Here is a 16476-nt window from a genome sequence, read left to right on the forward strand (position 1 = left end):
TCTGCATCGTCTCGCTTGCCCGTCTGTGCTCTCTGAGTAATGCAGGGCCTCTCCGGTGATAAGGTCAGTGCCGCCGTACACTCCATGCTCGGACCTGCTCTGTAGAGCTCTCCAGCTTCACTCAGTCGACCCATTTATATTCATTTGCTTCTTCCAAAAAGGTCGCTTTGTGGATGGCAAGCAAATTGCTTTAGAGACCCCATCCCTGAACCCTTAACTACATTTCCCTAGGATTTAGTAGCATCTGTGGCAAGCTGTAAAGCTCAATTTGCCTAAAGATTCAGTGCATCGAGCGCCAATCAAAAAAGAACCTGTCTTACCTTGGCCTTGTAACGAGTGGCTCGTCCTTCCAGTGCAAGATTCATCTGACAGACTTAAATATACACTGTCACGATCCTGTTAGGCTCATAAGCGTATCCTTTTCCAGAGCTTTAGACAGAGCTAAATTTGCCATGCTCACAGATGGCCCTCAAACATTTCATTAGGGTTTGCAGTCGCTCGCATGTTTAGACATTTGTATGTTTTGATATGTACGTTCACATACGGCCAGTCATGCACTAATGGAGCGCACAGCAACCTGTTTTTTTTTTTGTTTTGTTTTTTTCCCCACTCCCCTGAAGGTTTTGAAAATAGCCCTGCTGATGGACTCTGATTGGTTATTAGATACAGTAGCTTTTAGGCTTTAGCTTGGGCTGTAATTTTACTGCGGCCAATATAATGCCTTTGCCAGTGATTTAGTTGGTAAGTTAAAGCATGTCTGCATGCACGCGTATGTCTGTGGGTGTGTGTTTATATTAATATGTTCTCAGGGAATTTTCCTAAAGCAGTATACTGACCATAATCAACTTTTAGAAAGCAAGACATGCCTTTATTTGTGCATTAGTGGTTTTTTGCAATGTTACAGAATTGCACCAACAGATTGTTGCTGTTTTTTAAGTATTTCTTGCTCAGTTGTGGGCTTTGATGGGCGGTAATTGTTTTTTTCCAAATTATTTATTTCTGCTTTATTCAGGACCAGAAGGACTTGGCTTCAGTATCACATCACGTGACGTCCCCATCGGAGGCTCCGCCCCAATCTACGTGAAGAACATCCTTCCTCGTGGAGCAGCCATCCAAGATGGCCAACTGAAAGCCAATGACCGGCTTCTGGAGGTGAGACAGATGGAAGCTTGGCAGCTGATATATATATATATATATATATCACCACAGAACTTTCTATTCCTTCTATAACAGAGAAGCTTCTCGCATGGGTTTATACCTGTTGCTTTTAACATCGTCATTCTCTTAGTCATTTCCTGCTTCTTGCTGCTCATGCTGGAATTGCTGGACGTCAGTCTTGCTCACAGTCCTGGCTTGGTCGTAAAATTTGAGAACATATTTTGTCAGCATGAAGATAGCAATTACTTTTAATTGAGCAAGCAGATCAATTTTAAAAAGAGTTGATTCTAAAAATTTGCTAACTTCATAAAAGATTTTGTTATTACTATGATTTAAATTTGACGAAATAATGTAAATATTTCTATTTATATTCTTCCAAAGTAAAAAAAATAAAAAGGTCTGACATGAGTGAGGTTTGTAATGTGTCCTTATGACAGTGACATGACATACAGTTAAGTACGGTGACCCATACTCAGAATTCGTTCTCTGAATTTAACCCATCCAAAGTGCACACACACACACAGCAGTGAACACACACCCGGAGCAGTGGGCAGCCATTTATGCTGCGGCGCCCGGGGAGCAGTTGGGGGGGTTCGGTGCCTTTCTCAAGGGCACCTTAGTCGTGGTATTGCCAGCCTGAGACTCGAACTCACAACCTTAGGGTTAGGAGTCAAACTCTCTAACCATTAGGCCACGACTTCCCCATTGAAGGTGTATGTTCTGGGCTATTTTTAACTGCTGCTAGCTACTATATACAGTTGCACTGAATTGACTAAAGCATAAACCAGGTTTACAGCTAAGTTCGTGTTTAAGGGCTAAGGAAATACTGCGACATGTTCGGAGTGAAGGATGTCTTTTTGCATTTTTGGTGAAAGGGAATAAAAGGTAGTATTTTAAAAAGAAGTGTTTCAAAAAAGTTTTAAAGAAACCATTTTGGCCAGCTTGTAAAAATGGGACATTTTATTTAGCAATATAGTGGCACACCTGCATGTTCTTGTTCCACTGCTGGAGTTCGTGCCTGAAACCGTGGCTAGTGCAGAGGCTGACTCAGATCTCACTGGCCTCCAGTCGCACACTCACCTGGCTCCATCAACACACCGCTGTGCACACACTCGGCCTGCATCAGCATCACCGCAGTCATGCTGGTGTGTAAATTAGACCAGTCAGAACCCTCGCTTATGCTGTGTTTGTAACCGTGTTTGGGCGTGTTGAGTATCAGCAGGTTGTGGTCCCAGATGCAGGAGCAGAGGGAAGAAATTAACTCTGAGCTTTTGCTGTTTTTGTAACTTAATATCCAAATGCATTTTATTGTCTAGGCTTTTTGTATTCCTTTGGGGTCACGGTAGTTTAATAAGCTTTTGATATATTCTAAGATGAATTAGCATTTAGGGAAGAATGAGACAGGTGGGTACTAGATACACTAAACTAGTCTCTAAAAAAACTCCAGGTAAATGAAGAAGAAGGAAAAAAAGGGAGCAGGGAGGATATTAGCAATGTAGAGTATATTTAAAAAAAAAAAAAAAAACACACACAAACACACTGGATATTGTATCGTACAATCCGTCCGATTTAATAGGAACACCGGTACATCCCATGTTTCTGCTATTTCCTGATGGGGCAGCAATGCATTGCATAACTTCTGTTAATGTTTGCATCAGAACGGGGAAAAATGTAATGTAATCTCAGTGATTGTAACCATCGTATGGTATTTGGTACCAGACAGTCTGCTTAGAGTATTTCATAAACTACTGATCTCTTGGGATTTCTATATGGTTTACACGGAATGGTGTGAAAAACCTAAATCTTCCACTGAGTTGCAATTCTAAACGCAGAACCGGTTTAAATAGACAGGAAGTGTACAATAACTCACATAACCACACTTTATAAGCACCCAGAAGAGAAAAGGATCTCAGGACGCACCTCATACTGAACCCGTGGTGGACGGGATACGACAGATGATGATGATCTTATCAGGTTCCTCTCCTGTCGAATGACAAGTGTCCTAGGTGTACAAGGTGTACAAGTGTTCACCATGAAACAAATGACTAATAGAGTACTCATTACACTAACATGGGAGAATATTATCTGCACGGCTGCGTCTCATGTCCTCATGTCCTCATGTCAAAACTGTATTTTCTTAATTAACCAGAAATTAAAATGTAAACAAGAACAAACTCTGTTGGTTAAATTGAATAGTTAATATCAAGCAACACTTGAAAGAAAACCCATGTTATTATTGTCACTTATTCTTGAAAGTACTATTACTGGAGTGATGTAATAAATGCAGTTTAGGGATCTAAATGTAATGTTTTCCTCTTTTTTCTCTAGACCTATAGGGTATAGGTGCTTTTTTCCCCACCAGTTTCCAGTCGGACTGCATAATTCTTTTACATTTGCAGCACTTTTATTCACAGAAACTTCCAAAAGTCTCTATCAATAAATACATCCTAATCGTTTTTCACTAGGCCACAGATTAAGACAGTCTAACACACTGTGCTGGAGAGATACTGCTGTATGAAAACCCCACATTTTTAGATATGTTTCCACACATTGTGATTGTAATATATTACATTCTAACATTAAGTTCATGATGCATTGCCAGGAACGTTTAGCCTGCATTAACATACCACTTATGCTAACTAATCAGGGTTGCTTAGACCATTTTTTCCAGTTTATAGTGAAGTGAAGATATTTTGTATGTTCAAATAAAGTGTGTGTGTCCGTGTGTGTGTAGGTGAACGGGGTGGATCTGAACGGGAAGACTCAAGAGGAGGTGGTGGCACTTCTCCGCTCCACTCCAATGGGAGGCACTGTTAGTCTGCAGGTCGTCCGCCAGGAGGACACCTTCCTGCCTCGTGAAGTGGTAAAACACACACACATACACACACACACACCATATTTGCTTTCTCACTTCTGCAGTCTGTGTTGTAAATGTAATCAGATGCAGAATCACGCCTCTGGACCATACATTTGTACACGCTTTCGCTTAACTCTCTCAGTCTTGGCTCAGTTCGCGTAAGCGACTAAAAAGCTGTGTTCAGAATAATGAGGGTGAAAAGCATGCCATGTTACAGGTACGCTATTTCACCCAGTCTGTTTCTCACCGGGGGACACGGTGGCTTAGTGGTTAGAACGTTCGCCTCACACCTCCAGGATCGGGGTTTGATTCCCGCCTCTGCGTTGTGTGTGTGGAGTTTGCATGTTCTCCCTGTGCCTCGGGGGTTTCCTCCGGGTACTCCGGTTTCCTCCCCCGGTCCAAAGACATGCATGGTAGGTTGATTGGCATCTCTGGAAAATTGTCCGTAGTGTGTGATTGCGTGAGTGAATGAGAGTGTGTGTGTGCCCTGCGATGGGTTGGCACTCCGTCCAGGGTGTATCCTGCCTTGATGCCCGATGACGCCTGAGATAGGTACAGGCTCCCCGTGACCCGAGGTAGTTCGGATAAGCGGTAGAAAATGAGTGAGTGAGTGTGTTTCTCACCACCGACTGACTGACTGACGGATGAGATATTCGAGTGCGTTTTATTTCACTCCGCCTTTCACAGGCTTCGAGAAGCGTTAGTCAAATGAGTTTGGACGCAGTAAAAATGCATTATTCTATATACACTGATAATCTTCGTAGAGTGCAAAAGAAGCTCAGAAAGTGTTGTCATGTCGTAGCTTTCTCTCACTCCCTCACACACACAGCATTTCCCTTTCATTCCTATAGTGACAATAGATAGATAGTCACCTCCCACTCCTTAGCGTCATCTCTCGTAGCTTTCCTTTCCTTGCTATTCCAAAGTCTCTCTTTCTCTCCTTGTTTATGGATCTTTTTGCTTTGATTTTCAAAAACATTCTGTGTTTTTCTTTGAGGGGAAACAGAAAGAAAGAAAGCAGTTGGACGCTTCATTACTCTCATTGCCACATTAACATTCAGGGAGCTTTGGCTCTGCAACACTCTCAGTTCAGCATTAAAGCATCTCAATAATCCATACCCTCATGTTCATAAAAATCAGATTAGTGAGACATCATTCTACAGCTGAAGGTTATTGCAGACAAAGCAGAGAGAGCGAGAGTGGCAGTTTATTTCATCTGTTGTTTTGAAACTGGTAGAGAGATGGGCACTGAGTGGGTGGATGAATGGATTAGGGGAAGATGGTTGGACGATGCGGTGGCATGTGGAGCGGGGAAACTCTGTGCTTGTTGGATGGAGGAACGGTAGAAACTTTACTGCAACGTTGCTTATGATCTTGAAAGTCCTAAATTAAGCACAGTGCATTGTGGGGAACTCCAGACAGAGCCGAGAGGTGGATGCTGTCTTTTGCTGTCTTCTGGTGAATCATATCAAGAGAACAAAACAGCTGACCTGCTCATTTGTCGAGCAGGCAGAGATAAGCAATACATGACACGGTAATTAGCACCTTTCAGACACAATGAGATCATCATGTCCTAATGGAGAGTGAAGCATTTTTTATTTATTTATTTATTTACGTTAAATGGTTCACGATCGAGAACATGGGCCCATGTTCACTTCTAATGAATACGTGAATAAGCAAGCGAGGACGTAAGCAAAAAAGGACAAAGTAAAATACCCTGAAATGATGTAGAGGAATAATAATTAAAAGTTATTGGTTATTTTCTTTTTCTCTTTTTTTTTTTTTGGTAACACAAATATCTTCATGCCCAGCTGAAAACCCACTGCAGTTGCCTAGCTTTACTATTTTACATTTTTTGTTTTAATGGACACAGTGTACCTTTGATAGAGTTAGGGGTCTTGACCTACTTTCTGAACGTTACAGCTCACGGATCTTAATCCAGACATGTGGATTAGCTGAATATAAAACGTGGCCTCGAGTGATTTTTTTTTTTTTTTCTCCTACACGATCACCAAACTTTAGGGATCTTTAGGGAAGACGTGACTGTCCCTTTCTAAGTCGGGGCCTAATGGTTAGAGAGTTTGACTCCTAAACCTAAGGTTGTGGGTTCGAGTCTCTGGCCGGCAATACCACGACTGAGGTGCCCTTGAGCAAGGCACCGAACCCCCCCCAACTGCTCCCTGGGCACCGCAGCATAAAATGGCTGCCCACTGCTCCGGGTGTGTGTGTGTGTGTGTGTGTGTGTGTGTGTGTGTGTGTGTTCACTGCTGTGTGTGTGCACTTAGGATGGGTTAAATGCACAGAACAAATTCTGAGCACGGGTCACCATACTTAGCCGTATGTCACTGGATCTTATCCAGCTCCAGAGGTCTAGAATTTGACCACTTTGTTTACTTCAATTTTCATAATGAAGTAAAAAATGTTACTCAAATCGTTTCAATACAAATTGAAGTGAAATTGCAGATTAAAATGTTTTTAGTTTGCACATATACTGTACATAGACCTCTTCTGAAGGCATAATAGGGCTTAATATGGTTTCCTTTAGCCTTCTCATGATATTTATTCACCTCTTTGCTTCTGCACTGTGCATTTGATTAGCCTTCTCCTAAGCTCGAGGGAGTGTCTAGGCTTTGGGCAGATGCTCCTCAGCACGGGCAGTGACTTACTGAAAAGGGTGTCGGCTCTAACCTTTACTCACAGTGTGAGCAGGTCCACAGGGATGCACTGAAAAATGAGCTTTGACGCCCGCACCCGGCCCTCGCCGTATAAAGGAGGGAGAAAAGACAAAGAAAGAGAGAGAGTGAGAGAGAGAGAGAAAGAAGCTCCAGTGAACTCCAAAGAGGCTCGGATCAATGGAGCACTGCCCTTGAAGAGGAGTTGAAGGGAGGATTGGTTTCAGTCGAGGGGAGCGAGACACCAGTGCAGTAAGGACACAGCCGAGTTGTGTTGGGGAATTTACACAAACACTCAAATCTTGGCTAAGTGCGGAGATGCTGATAGGCGTGATCCCGTGTCCTGGTATTTATAGCGCTCTCTCTGTTGCTGCGGTTCGCCTGTATGAATCAACAGAAGATAAGAGAAGAATGAAGAGGGATATTTGCATTGCATGACTTAAAAGCTCCTGGAAAAACTCTAAAATGTTAAGCCAGTGTTTATCTTGTTCCTTACATTATCGTTATCTACCTATTCCTCATGATTTAATCTTAGTCCGTTCTTACTTTTTTGATTTTAAGTGATTTCTTCACATCATAGGCGCTAATCAGCCATTCTGTACGCATGTATACATAAGCTACTCTAAGCCTGTCATTGGCTTCCGACTGATGGACAGGATAGTCAGGACTGTCATGTTTCCCACCCAGAAACTATGACTCGTTGAGATCCCAGCATCATCATGATCAAGATTCACACTCCTAATCACCCAATAGAGAAGTCATCTATGGCGTTTTATGCCAGCTGAAGTTTTAAAGGCGTTAATTTACTTTCCTGTCTCTACTTTTATGGCTCGTGAGCAGAGCTGATAGCTGCAGAGTTGCTGGAAAAGATGGAGATGAGTCAGAAAGAAGCCAAGCAGGAGATCTTGGCTTGAAAATAGATATAAAGGCAACAGATGAGACAGCTGGGATAAGAATCGGAGGCACTGAGGCGTCAGAAATCCCTGCCGCTAAAAAAAATAAAAACGTATCAGTTCAAAATTCAAAACAAAAACCAGGATAAGTGCATTGAAGGAAGAAGTGCGCAAAGGCAGACGTGCAGCGCTTAATGAAATCTTCACACACACACACACACACACACACACACACTCACTCCAAGGCCATGGCCAACGACTTTGAATTATTCATGTCCACAGAGGCAATTACCTAGCACACTAATATGGCCCGCAGCATGATAGGCGGCAGAGAGCATTAAAGCGGCCTGCCACACAATTCCGTTGCGTAAACAAGAAAGTCGCTACGGGCCACCTGACCACTATTGGACATTTTATCAGCACATTTTATCGTTCGGTGCGTGCTGCCTCGAATGTGTGTCTGCTCCTAAACCGCAGTGACGAGCGCACATCGAACATTGTCTTTCACATGAATACATTCTCTCTTATCTGTTGCTCTTTCCTCAGAGAAATAAATCAGTCAATGTCATGCCTCAGCAAGCACACTGGACAGAAGAAGGCAAGAAAGAAGTGGAAATGAATCGTTCTGTGCGCACAGTCACCGAATGCTTATTGAAAGTGACAACACCCAGGTTTTCACCTGTTGAGTCGGAATTGGCAGCAACAAGCCGTCACTACTAGAGCGAGGTTGCCTCAGCCACGTCCGCTGTGTTCGGATCTGGTAATGAGCGCTAGCTCCGTGTGTATCTCTGCTTTTTCTGTTCATCTGTTTGAATTACTGTCAAACAAAACGTATTCATCACCACTAATACCTTATTCTTAAAAGAATAGCGTCGAGACTGGGACTAGGTGGGACATATCTGGTAGGAGGCCATGTGAGACACCGGTACATGTAATAAACTCACTAAGGTTCATAGTTGTCCAGTTCTACAAGTAAACTGTGCATGAAGTAACATGAACAAAGGTTTAAATCGGTGTACCGACTGTCCTTTCGGTTGTGCCGCAGCCCCGCCCCCAAAATATGCAAAATCAAAAAACTTTTTACAACATTGACATGTGACATATCAAAACACTCAGAACAATGAGGGGAACTTCCTCACGTGTATTCTGATGATGTCACATGACGTCATGTGATGTCACGTGAAAACAAAAAACATTAGCACAACATGGACATGTGACATCAAAACACTCAGCCCAATGAGGGAAACTTCCTCAAGAGTATTCAGATGATGTCACATGCTTGACTCCACTTGCCTCCAAATGTTTTGGCACCCTAGCTTTCTGTCCACTTGCTTCTAAAATAACACTGTCCCTTATGTCCACTCGCCTCCATAAAGCACCGGCCTTTGCAAATACTTGCATCGTCGAAGCCAACATCAAAGTTTGTCGCGACAAACTTTACAAATCTAATTTAATCCTGTTTTTACATTCAGAGCTGGCTACTGCTAATTATCAAATCTTGAATCACTTAATATCTTCGATATCTCCACATTGGTCCGAGTAAGAAATTTTCAACAAAAGTATAAAGAAATTCTTACATGCACTCAAATAATATCAGAAAATATAATCCAACTATCCAGCATTCAAATCACAAGCATTGAAGTTTTCTATACTTTTGAGCTTAAATAAAAAGCCAAATAGATTAGCAAACGTTTTTGTAGTTTGTATGTTGCACAAGTGTGAATTTTAGGTTAGTACTTAAAGCTTTGTCCAAGCTCTGTTGTGGTGTGCAGCTGTTTCCAGATGACTGTTATTCCCTTTTGGGCCTGGATCTTTTTACAGTTTCTTCATCATGTCATCTTAGGGAGTTTTTTTTTTTTTTCTCTCCTCCGCCATCACCTCTAGGGATCTAAATATAAATCTACATCCATATTCCTGCAAAGCTGCTTTGTGCCGATGGCTGTTGTTCAAAGTGCTATACAAATAAAATTGAATTGAAAATTGAATGTAGAGGCATCTGACATTTGCACTCGGCCGCTACAACTGGATGCACTGCACAGTCTTAAGATTTCCTTTCTGATGCAGTACATGGGCAGCATGATAACAGGCTTATAAGATGAATCAAGTCTGTAGGAGAAAGCATAAATTTGCCAGAACCCATGTTTCACTATTTAAAAATGCTAGTTTTACGCTGATATTCTGATTCGTTTATGTTATAAAATCAGCCTTTCTATTATTAAAAACAGCACGTTATGACTGACAGACTGCTTTAAAAAAAACCTTTTTAATCAGAAATACCCAGCTGCACAGGATGTTTTCTCTTTCACCGGGCTTTTGCACATCTGCATCATCCTCGCTCATTAATCCCAACTATTTGTGCAACCAAAGGAAATCGGCTGCGGATCTGATGCACAGCAGCTTGCCAGATCGTCGGATGACGGCGCGAACGGCGCATCATCTCGGTTCAGCACGGAGTAGTAATTAAACACTGCATTAAAGTCCTCTTTATGATCAGATCGCAGTTGTCACAGATCCATTAGACACCAGGGCTGCCAAGCAAAGAGAATCTTAATTGCGCAATTAATTTGAGCGTGCAATTCTACTGACAGTTGGATTTATGCTTTCCAGCGAGGCCAGTTTCAGACAAATGCTTGACGGTTTGTATTTTAATAAGGGCTGTTGAGTGTTTTGCTTGTAAGCATTAAGCCCTGCTTCTGGACCTGTTTAACATTTCTGATCCCCAGATGTGCAGTTTATTGTAAAGGTAGCTTTAAGAGTTCAGGTCTCTTGTCCTGTCTCATGTCAGCGAAGCATCTACGGTCTCGATCAGGACGGGAAGTGGGACGTTCTCCTGTCGATGCTCCTGAAGTACAGCATGAGCTTAGGAAAGAAAGATTCATCAGGGTTTATACACATTAAACAAAAAAAAGGTCAAATCATTATCTATCCTTCTTATTTTGCCAACTTTATACCATTTAGAATAACCTTGAAAAAAATTCCTTCCATAGAGTTTACGCAAATTTTTAGAAATCTCGTGCAGCTCGGTGAACTTTAAAACAGTCCTCCTTTTGTGCAATATCCAGGTCATTGCATTAGACCTTTCCACTGCATGCATTCCCAAATGGTAACAATTATTCACAGTAGATGATATCTCGCTTTCCTAAATAACTTCATACACAAGAAACATGAACACACACAACCACAGTGTTTCTCAAGAGCCAAAAAAGAAAGGTCATGTCTTAACATTTATGGCCCTAGTCATTTCCTCTGTGCTGAATGCGTCCACTGAACGCGCAGGCCAAAAAAGAGGGAAAGCGAGAAGAACAATTTATTAAACTGGGAGCAGAGCGTGAGGCTCACTCTTAAACCAGCTTTTATTGGAAGTATTGATGGAAGCACACTGAGGATAACTTTTAGAGGGTGCTAAGCTTAGGGAATTATTTATTAATATTGACAGACCTGTAGAGTATTGGCCCTGGTGGTGAAGTCTGAGGACACACACTGTGCCATTTTTTTTCACAGCCCACTCATGCGGGTTAATAGTGGACCCGCTTTACGATACCCGGTTTGGATAGTAAAGCAGTGTTTTTTTGTTTTTTTTTTTGGTTGCCTATTGAAGCGATTGATTTTATATTCCTTTACTGGATGTGACTTTACACTTCAGTCACCTCATTCACTTCTGTGCCAGCACTAACAATCTGGCTGCGTCACATCCTTCCCTGTCCTTTAGCTCACCTCCACGTATTATGCACAGGAAGAGCCAGTGAGCTGTCCACAGTGTGATTTGAGACAAAAGTTAAAAAGAAAACTTAAGTGGGTGTCGTTCGTGCCCGCGATGAGCCAGGTCAGAGTCTGCAGTCATAGAGAGTTGTGTCTGCTCCCTGCTTTAATATAATTAGCTGTCTTAGAGAGTTATGCATTTGAGTCTGCTGCTTTACAGTAAGGATGAGGTCATATTCAGCAAGATTTGCTTACAAGGTGCAAAAAGTCCTGCTCTGTAGATTCAGCCAACTTCCTTACCTTCAGGTGTCACCTCAGGTTCAGGGCAAGCGGGGCTGTAGACCGAGAGCAGAAAACGACGTGCCAGTGAACAGGAACGGGGAGCTGTGTCTTTTTGACAGTGTATGAATTAGCATGGTGGAGAAGCTGAGAAGCTTTCTCACTTCACCTGGAAGGCACTAAATTTAAACCTCTGACCGGCAGTTTTCTCTATTGAAAATCCTGCGAGTCATAAATTATAGTGAGGTTATAGATATGAGGTTATTATTGCCTCCCAAACAGGTTACTTATTTGTACCTTTTTCAGATTGCGAAACATTGAGCTGTATTGTTCTACTTATAGCTTTTAAAGGTTTCCTCTGATGGATAGCCAATGAATAGTTAACCGTTAACAGGACAGTGTTTAGCATTGCATTTGTAATCCAGTGGTGTGTTATGATAATCTTGCATCAGTGTGTTTGTGGAAGTGAAACGTATTCCTCAATGTGTCGTGAGGCAGCTGTGCACACTTAGAGAGGAGGAAAAAGTTGCACTATTTTCCCCATACACTTAAAAAGCTCTCTCTGCATAGTCAAGGGTGTTTTTTTTTTATATAATTTTTTTTTTTTAATTGATTCTTTTTAAACACATATTTAATTCTTTTTTACACACACACACACACACACACACACACACACACACACACACACACACACACACACACATATATATATATATATATATATATATATATATATATATATATATATATATATATATATATATATATAAAATAATAATTTGCATCAATTAAAAAAATATATTTTTATTATTATATATTCACGTATGTATATATATATATATATATATATATATATATATATATATATATATATATATATATATCACGTATAGATATAGATATATATTAGCTGTATATATTGGCAAATACCTCCAGTGTTGGGGGTTCGATTCCCGCCTTCACCTTGTGTGTGTGGAGTTTGCATGTTGTCCTCGTGCCCCGGGGGTTTCCTCCGGGTACTCCAGTTTCCTCCCCCGGTCCAAAGACATGCATGGTAGGTTGATTGGCATCTCTGGAAAATTGTCCGTAGTGTGTGTGTGTGCCCTGCGATGGGTTGGTACTCCGTCCAGGGTGTATCACGCCTGAGATAGGTACAGGCTCCCCGTGACCCGAGGTAGTTCGGATAAGCGGTAGAGAATGAATGAGAGAATGAATGAGAGAATGAATGAATGAATGAATGAATGAATGAATGTTAAACAATGACTTTTTTTTTGTTTTAAACATATTTTTTCTAATTAAAATAATTTTTTTTTTCAATGGAAAACAAAAGAAATGTCATTTTGCATACGTTAAATAAATGATCACACCGTTTTCTTAAAAAAAAATGACACTATTAATGAATGCTATCCATTATAAAATACCACTGATCCATACTGTGTCGTAGAAATATATATATATATATTTTGAATTCTAATTAATTCCAACAGTAGGCTATTGTTGAGAGCATGTGGAATTTAGTATTCATTCTAAGTCTTTGTTCTACAGTAAGTGTTGGACAGAGTTGTACTTTTTTGGTGCAGTTGGAATTGGTCTGAACTCGCAGTTAAGGTTAAACTAAAACCTAAAGTGTCCTTGCACAGGTGTCTTCCAGACTTCATCCAGAGCAAAGTAAAAGCATGGTATGTCATGTTTACCAGCAATCACTCACACTTTCTTGCATCCGTTCTGATTGTTCCTGTGGTCAGTGTGACATTTTCAGGATGGCGCGCCAATCAAACCCCTCTTTCCTCTTCGGTGTCTCTCATTGTCTGGTGTCCCTGCTGTGGAAATTACCCCATACCCATCTATTCCCCATGCTTGAGATATGTTTAACTTCAATTGCCTGTCTTTTTATCCCTCTGCAATCTTCCCCTTGATTTCTTTCTTTCTTTCTCCTTTTTTCTCATTTAGACGTTCTCTGTTCTAGTTTTGCAGACGAGCACCTGTATTGTCGATGATGGTTATTAGAGTGAGAAATGTGCCAGAAGTCGTGGCATGGTTCAAAGCGGATGAGCCAGGCGTTTTCAGTAATTAAGCCGACTGTTGCTACGTGCACCGGAAGACAATGGTGGTTTGTTGACGACCATTTTCTGTACACCAGTTTGGAGCTGCCACCTGTTTTCGTTTAGTACCTTTTTCCAGCAGCTGTGGCGGTAATTAGCCTCACTGCTGGCATGGCATTGTTGTTGAGCACTGATAAACAAGCCGGTTTGGGCCATTTGGAGGGACACACATGGCCCGTTCTAGGAAAACGCCTCTGACTGAGCGGAGCGGAACCGCACAGGATGTACACACTGCTGAGCAGTATTTCTTTGATCATTTCATTTCATTTTATTTTTATTTGTAGCTACCAAAACTGAGATTTATAGCCCTAATATATGAGCCAGAGGTTAGACTGGCAAGGAAAAACTCCTTGAGATGACATGAAAAAAGCAACCGATCTTCTTATGGGTGACAAATGTGTTGTCAGGATGTTTAGTATGTGCTTATTGTAATGGAAAAAAGCAGTCTTTGTGATTACAGCAGCAGGTATGATTTAATGGCTTGATGTTTACAGCAAGCATTTTTTCCCACATTGTCTAATACTTTGCAAAAAAAAATGACATTACAGCACATGGAATGTCTATTTTCAACAAGACTACACCTAAAACAAATATACGAGTATTACATTTACATTTACATTTCTGTCATTTAGCAGACACCCTTACCCAGAGTGACTTACAATTTTTTTTTCAGTTTATACAACTGAGCAATTGAGGGTTAAGGGCCTTGCTCAGGGGCCCGGCAGTGGCAGCTGGACCTGGGATTCAAACTCATGACCTTCTGAGTTAGTAGTCCAACACCTTAAACACTAGGCTACCACAACATCCCTACCACTTATTAAGCCTATCTGTAGATATATCTTAGTGTTTTTAATTAATATTCATATTTAATATTAATTAATAAATTTAATTTAATTTTAATTTTAATTAATAATTAATATTCTTTTCTTTAGTTTTGCCTTTTTGTACTGCTTGTAGTACTTCTTGTAAATATGTACTTAAAATGAGCCAAATTATCTGCCAAGATATAACAATATTTTACTTTTACAAGCTTGAAATGTAAAATTGTCTAGAAATAAGTTTATTCGTCTTCTTAATAATAAAAGTAAAATGCCATATCACGATATTCCCCATGACGTCATATTTCGCAGTGTATCTGCCTCAGCATTAGTTGCGATTCATTCGCATTACTGTGCAGACCGTGCAGCTTCTTCTGCATGCTAATGCACATATTAAAACTCAACTCTATGAAATATAAAAAAATGTCATGCCATTAAAAATAGAAATACCTGATTGTGATTTTAAAATGGTAATCATGACCTAGTCGTGCTCGTTCAGGAATAATCTTAAGAATTACTTTGGCTGTAAGGACTGCTCTGATTAGGCTGTGTTAACATGTCTGTGACCTTTTAAAGCTTTCCTTTTTTTTTTTCCTTTTTTTTTTTTCCCTTCACCTACTTTCTCGTCCTCTCTCTCCAGCTTAATTGTACCTGAAAGCTCGAAATCCGCATTAGTCTGAGGTGTTTTATATGCACTTTATATCAGAGCTCGTCTGGAAAGAAACAAGGGAATGTTAAAATACTTATCATGCACAAAACCCTCTTTGCAATTATATACTTGACTGATTTCCTTTATGCACTTAAATTTATTTCCAGTGACCTTTATGTCTTTACCCCATTCAGACAAGAGAGCAGATGAAACACTGCTAATTGGTTCGGTTGAGGATGTGTAGGAAAAGTCTGAGAGGTTGTATGAAAGAGAAACAATGTGCTTTTCCACTTCAACGTTGTTGTGTTTTTTTTTTCCCTTTCTTTATGTCGTACTGTCTTTCTCTGTCTGCTTGTTCATCTCTGAATTTTTCTTTGGTACACTATCTCTCAAAGGTTTCTTTTTTTTTTTTTTTTTTTTTTTTAAATAATTATTATTTTTCATCTTTTTCATTCTTCCAGCACACACAAACTCATCCAAGTTTGTCCATGAAAACTAAAGCCATGTAATGAGCGCCACCCAATCCAGTCTGATTATAAACGAATTTACTACTCAGCTGCACAACAGTGTGAGGCAGGTGGATGTTTCTTTGTGTGTAAATGAAATGTGCACTTTTATTGTGCTTGGCACAAGAACAATACAGTGGGATCCAAGAGTCTGAGACATACTGAACATTTGGGATTTTTATTTTAGAAAAATTCATTGGATTTGAACAGAAGATTTTTAGAATTTGAAAATATTAAAAACCAAGAAATTAATTTTGCTCTATTTGGAGTCCAAAAAAAAAAAAAAAAAAAAAAAAGGCATGAACCAAATACTCTGAAATTCATGTAAATAAGATTCTACTTTTTGGTCAAATTTAATTTCTAATAAAAATTTGTATTAAATTAGAATAGAATGCAGAATGTTCAAACCCTCGACACATAGATTCACTGATTCTGACACTGAAACCTTACGGATCTCTGTGTATGCTTTCGTCTAATCACGAAAAAAAAGCACTCTTAAGTAGAATCGTCTTAGGTTATCATGCCAATTAAGGCTTAGTTTCTTGGGTGTGTATATGTTCGAGTGTTTAGTAATCATGATTATATACAGTATCTCACTTTGTTCACTTTAGAGATAAACCTATGGAATGTTTGCGATGGTTGTATTGGCAGTGGCAGTACATGTACATCTACATCTACATTTACTTTACTTTACTGACGGCATTTGTTCTCAACGACGTTCTTATCCAGAGTGACGTACGGCATTGCTTTGAATTCTCTATCGATGATACATCAACACTGGTTCACTGGGTTACAGACTTTAGACACCATCAACCTGAAAACACTGTATAAGGTGTTTTAAAT

The 16476-nt window shown here is 40.3% G+C and overlaps 1 protein-coding gene across 3 annotated transcripts in view; it reads left to right on the forward strand.

Annotated features, from left to right (window-relative positions):
* pard3aa (par-3 family cell polarity regulator alpha, a) overlaps positions 1–16476 on the forward strand; it is a 403329-nt gene that overhangs the window by 198905 nt on the left and 187948 nt on the right. For all 3 annotated transcript variants that reach the window (XM_060869627.1, XM_060869625.1, XM_060869626.1), the window contains exons 10-11: positions 1013–1152; positions 3893–4021. In XM_060869627.1, coding sequence (XP_060725610.1) covers positions 1013–1152; positions 3893–4021 — 269 coding nt within the window. The remainder of the gene's footprint in view (positions 1–1012; positions 1153–3892; positions 4022–16476) is intronic.

This window comes from Tachysurus vachellii, chromosome 5 (genome assembly GCF_030014155.1).
Source record: "Tachysurus vachellii isolate PV-2020 chromosome 5, HZAU_Pvac_v1, whole genome shotgun sequence".
Taxonomy (NCBI): Eukaryota; Metazoa; Chordata; class Actinopteri; order Siluriformes; family Bagridae; genus Tachysurus; species Tachysurus vachellii.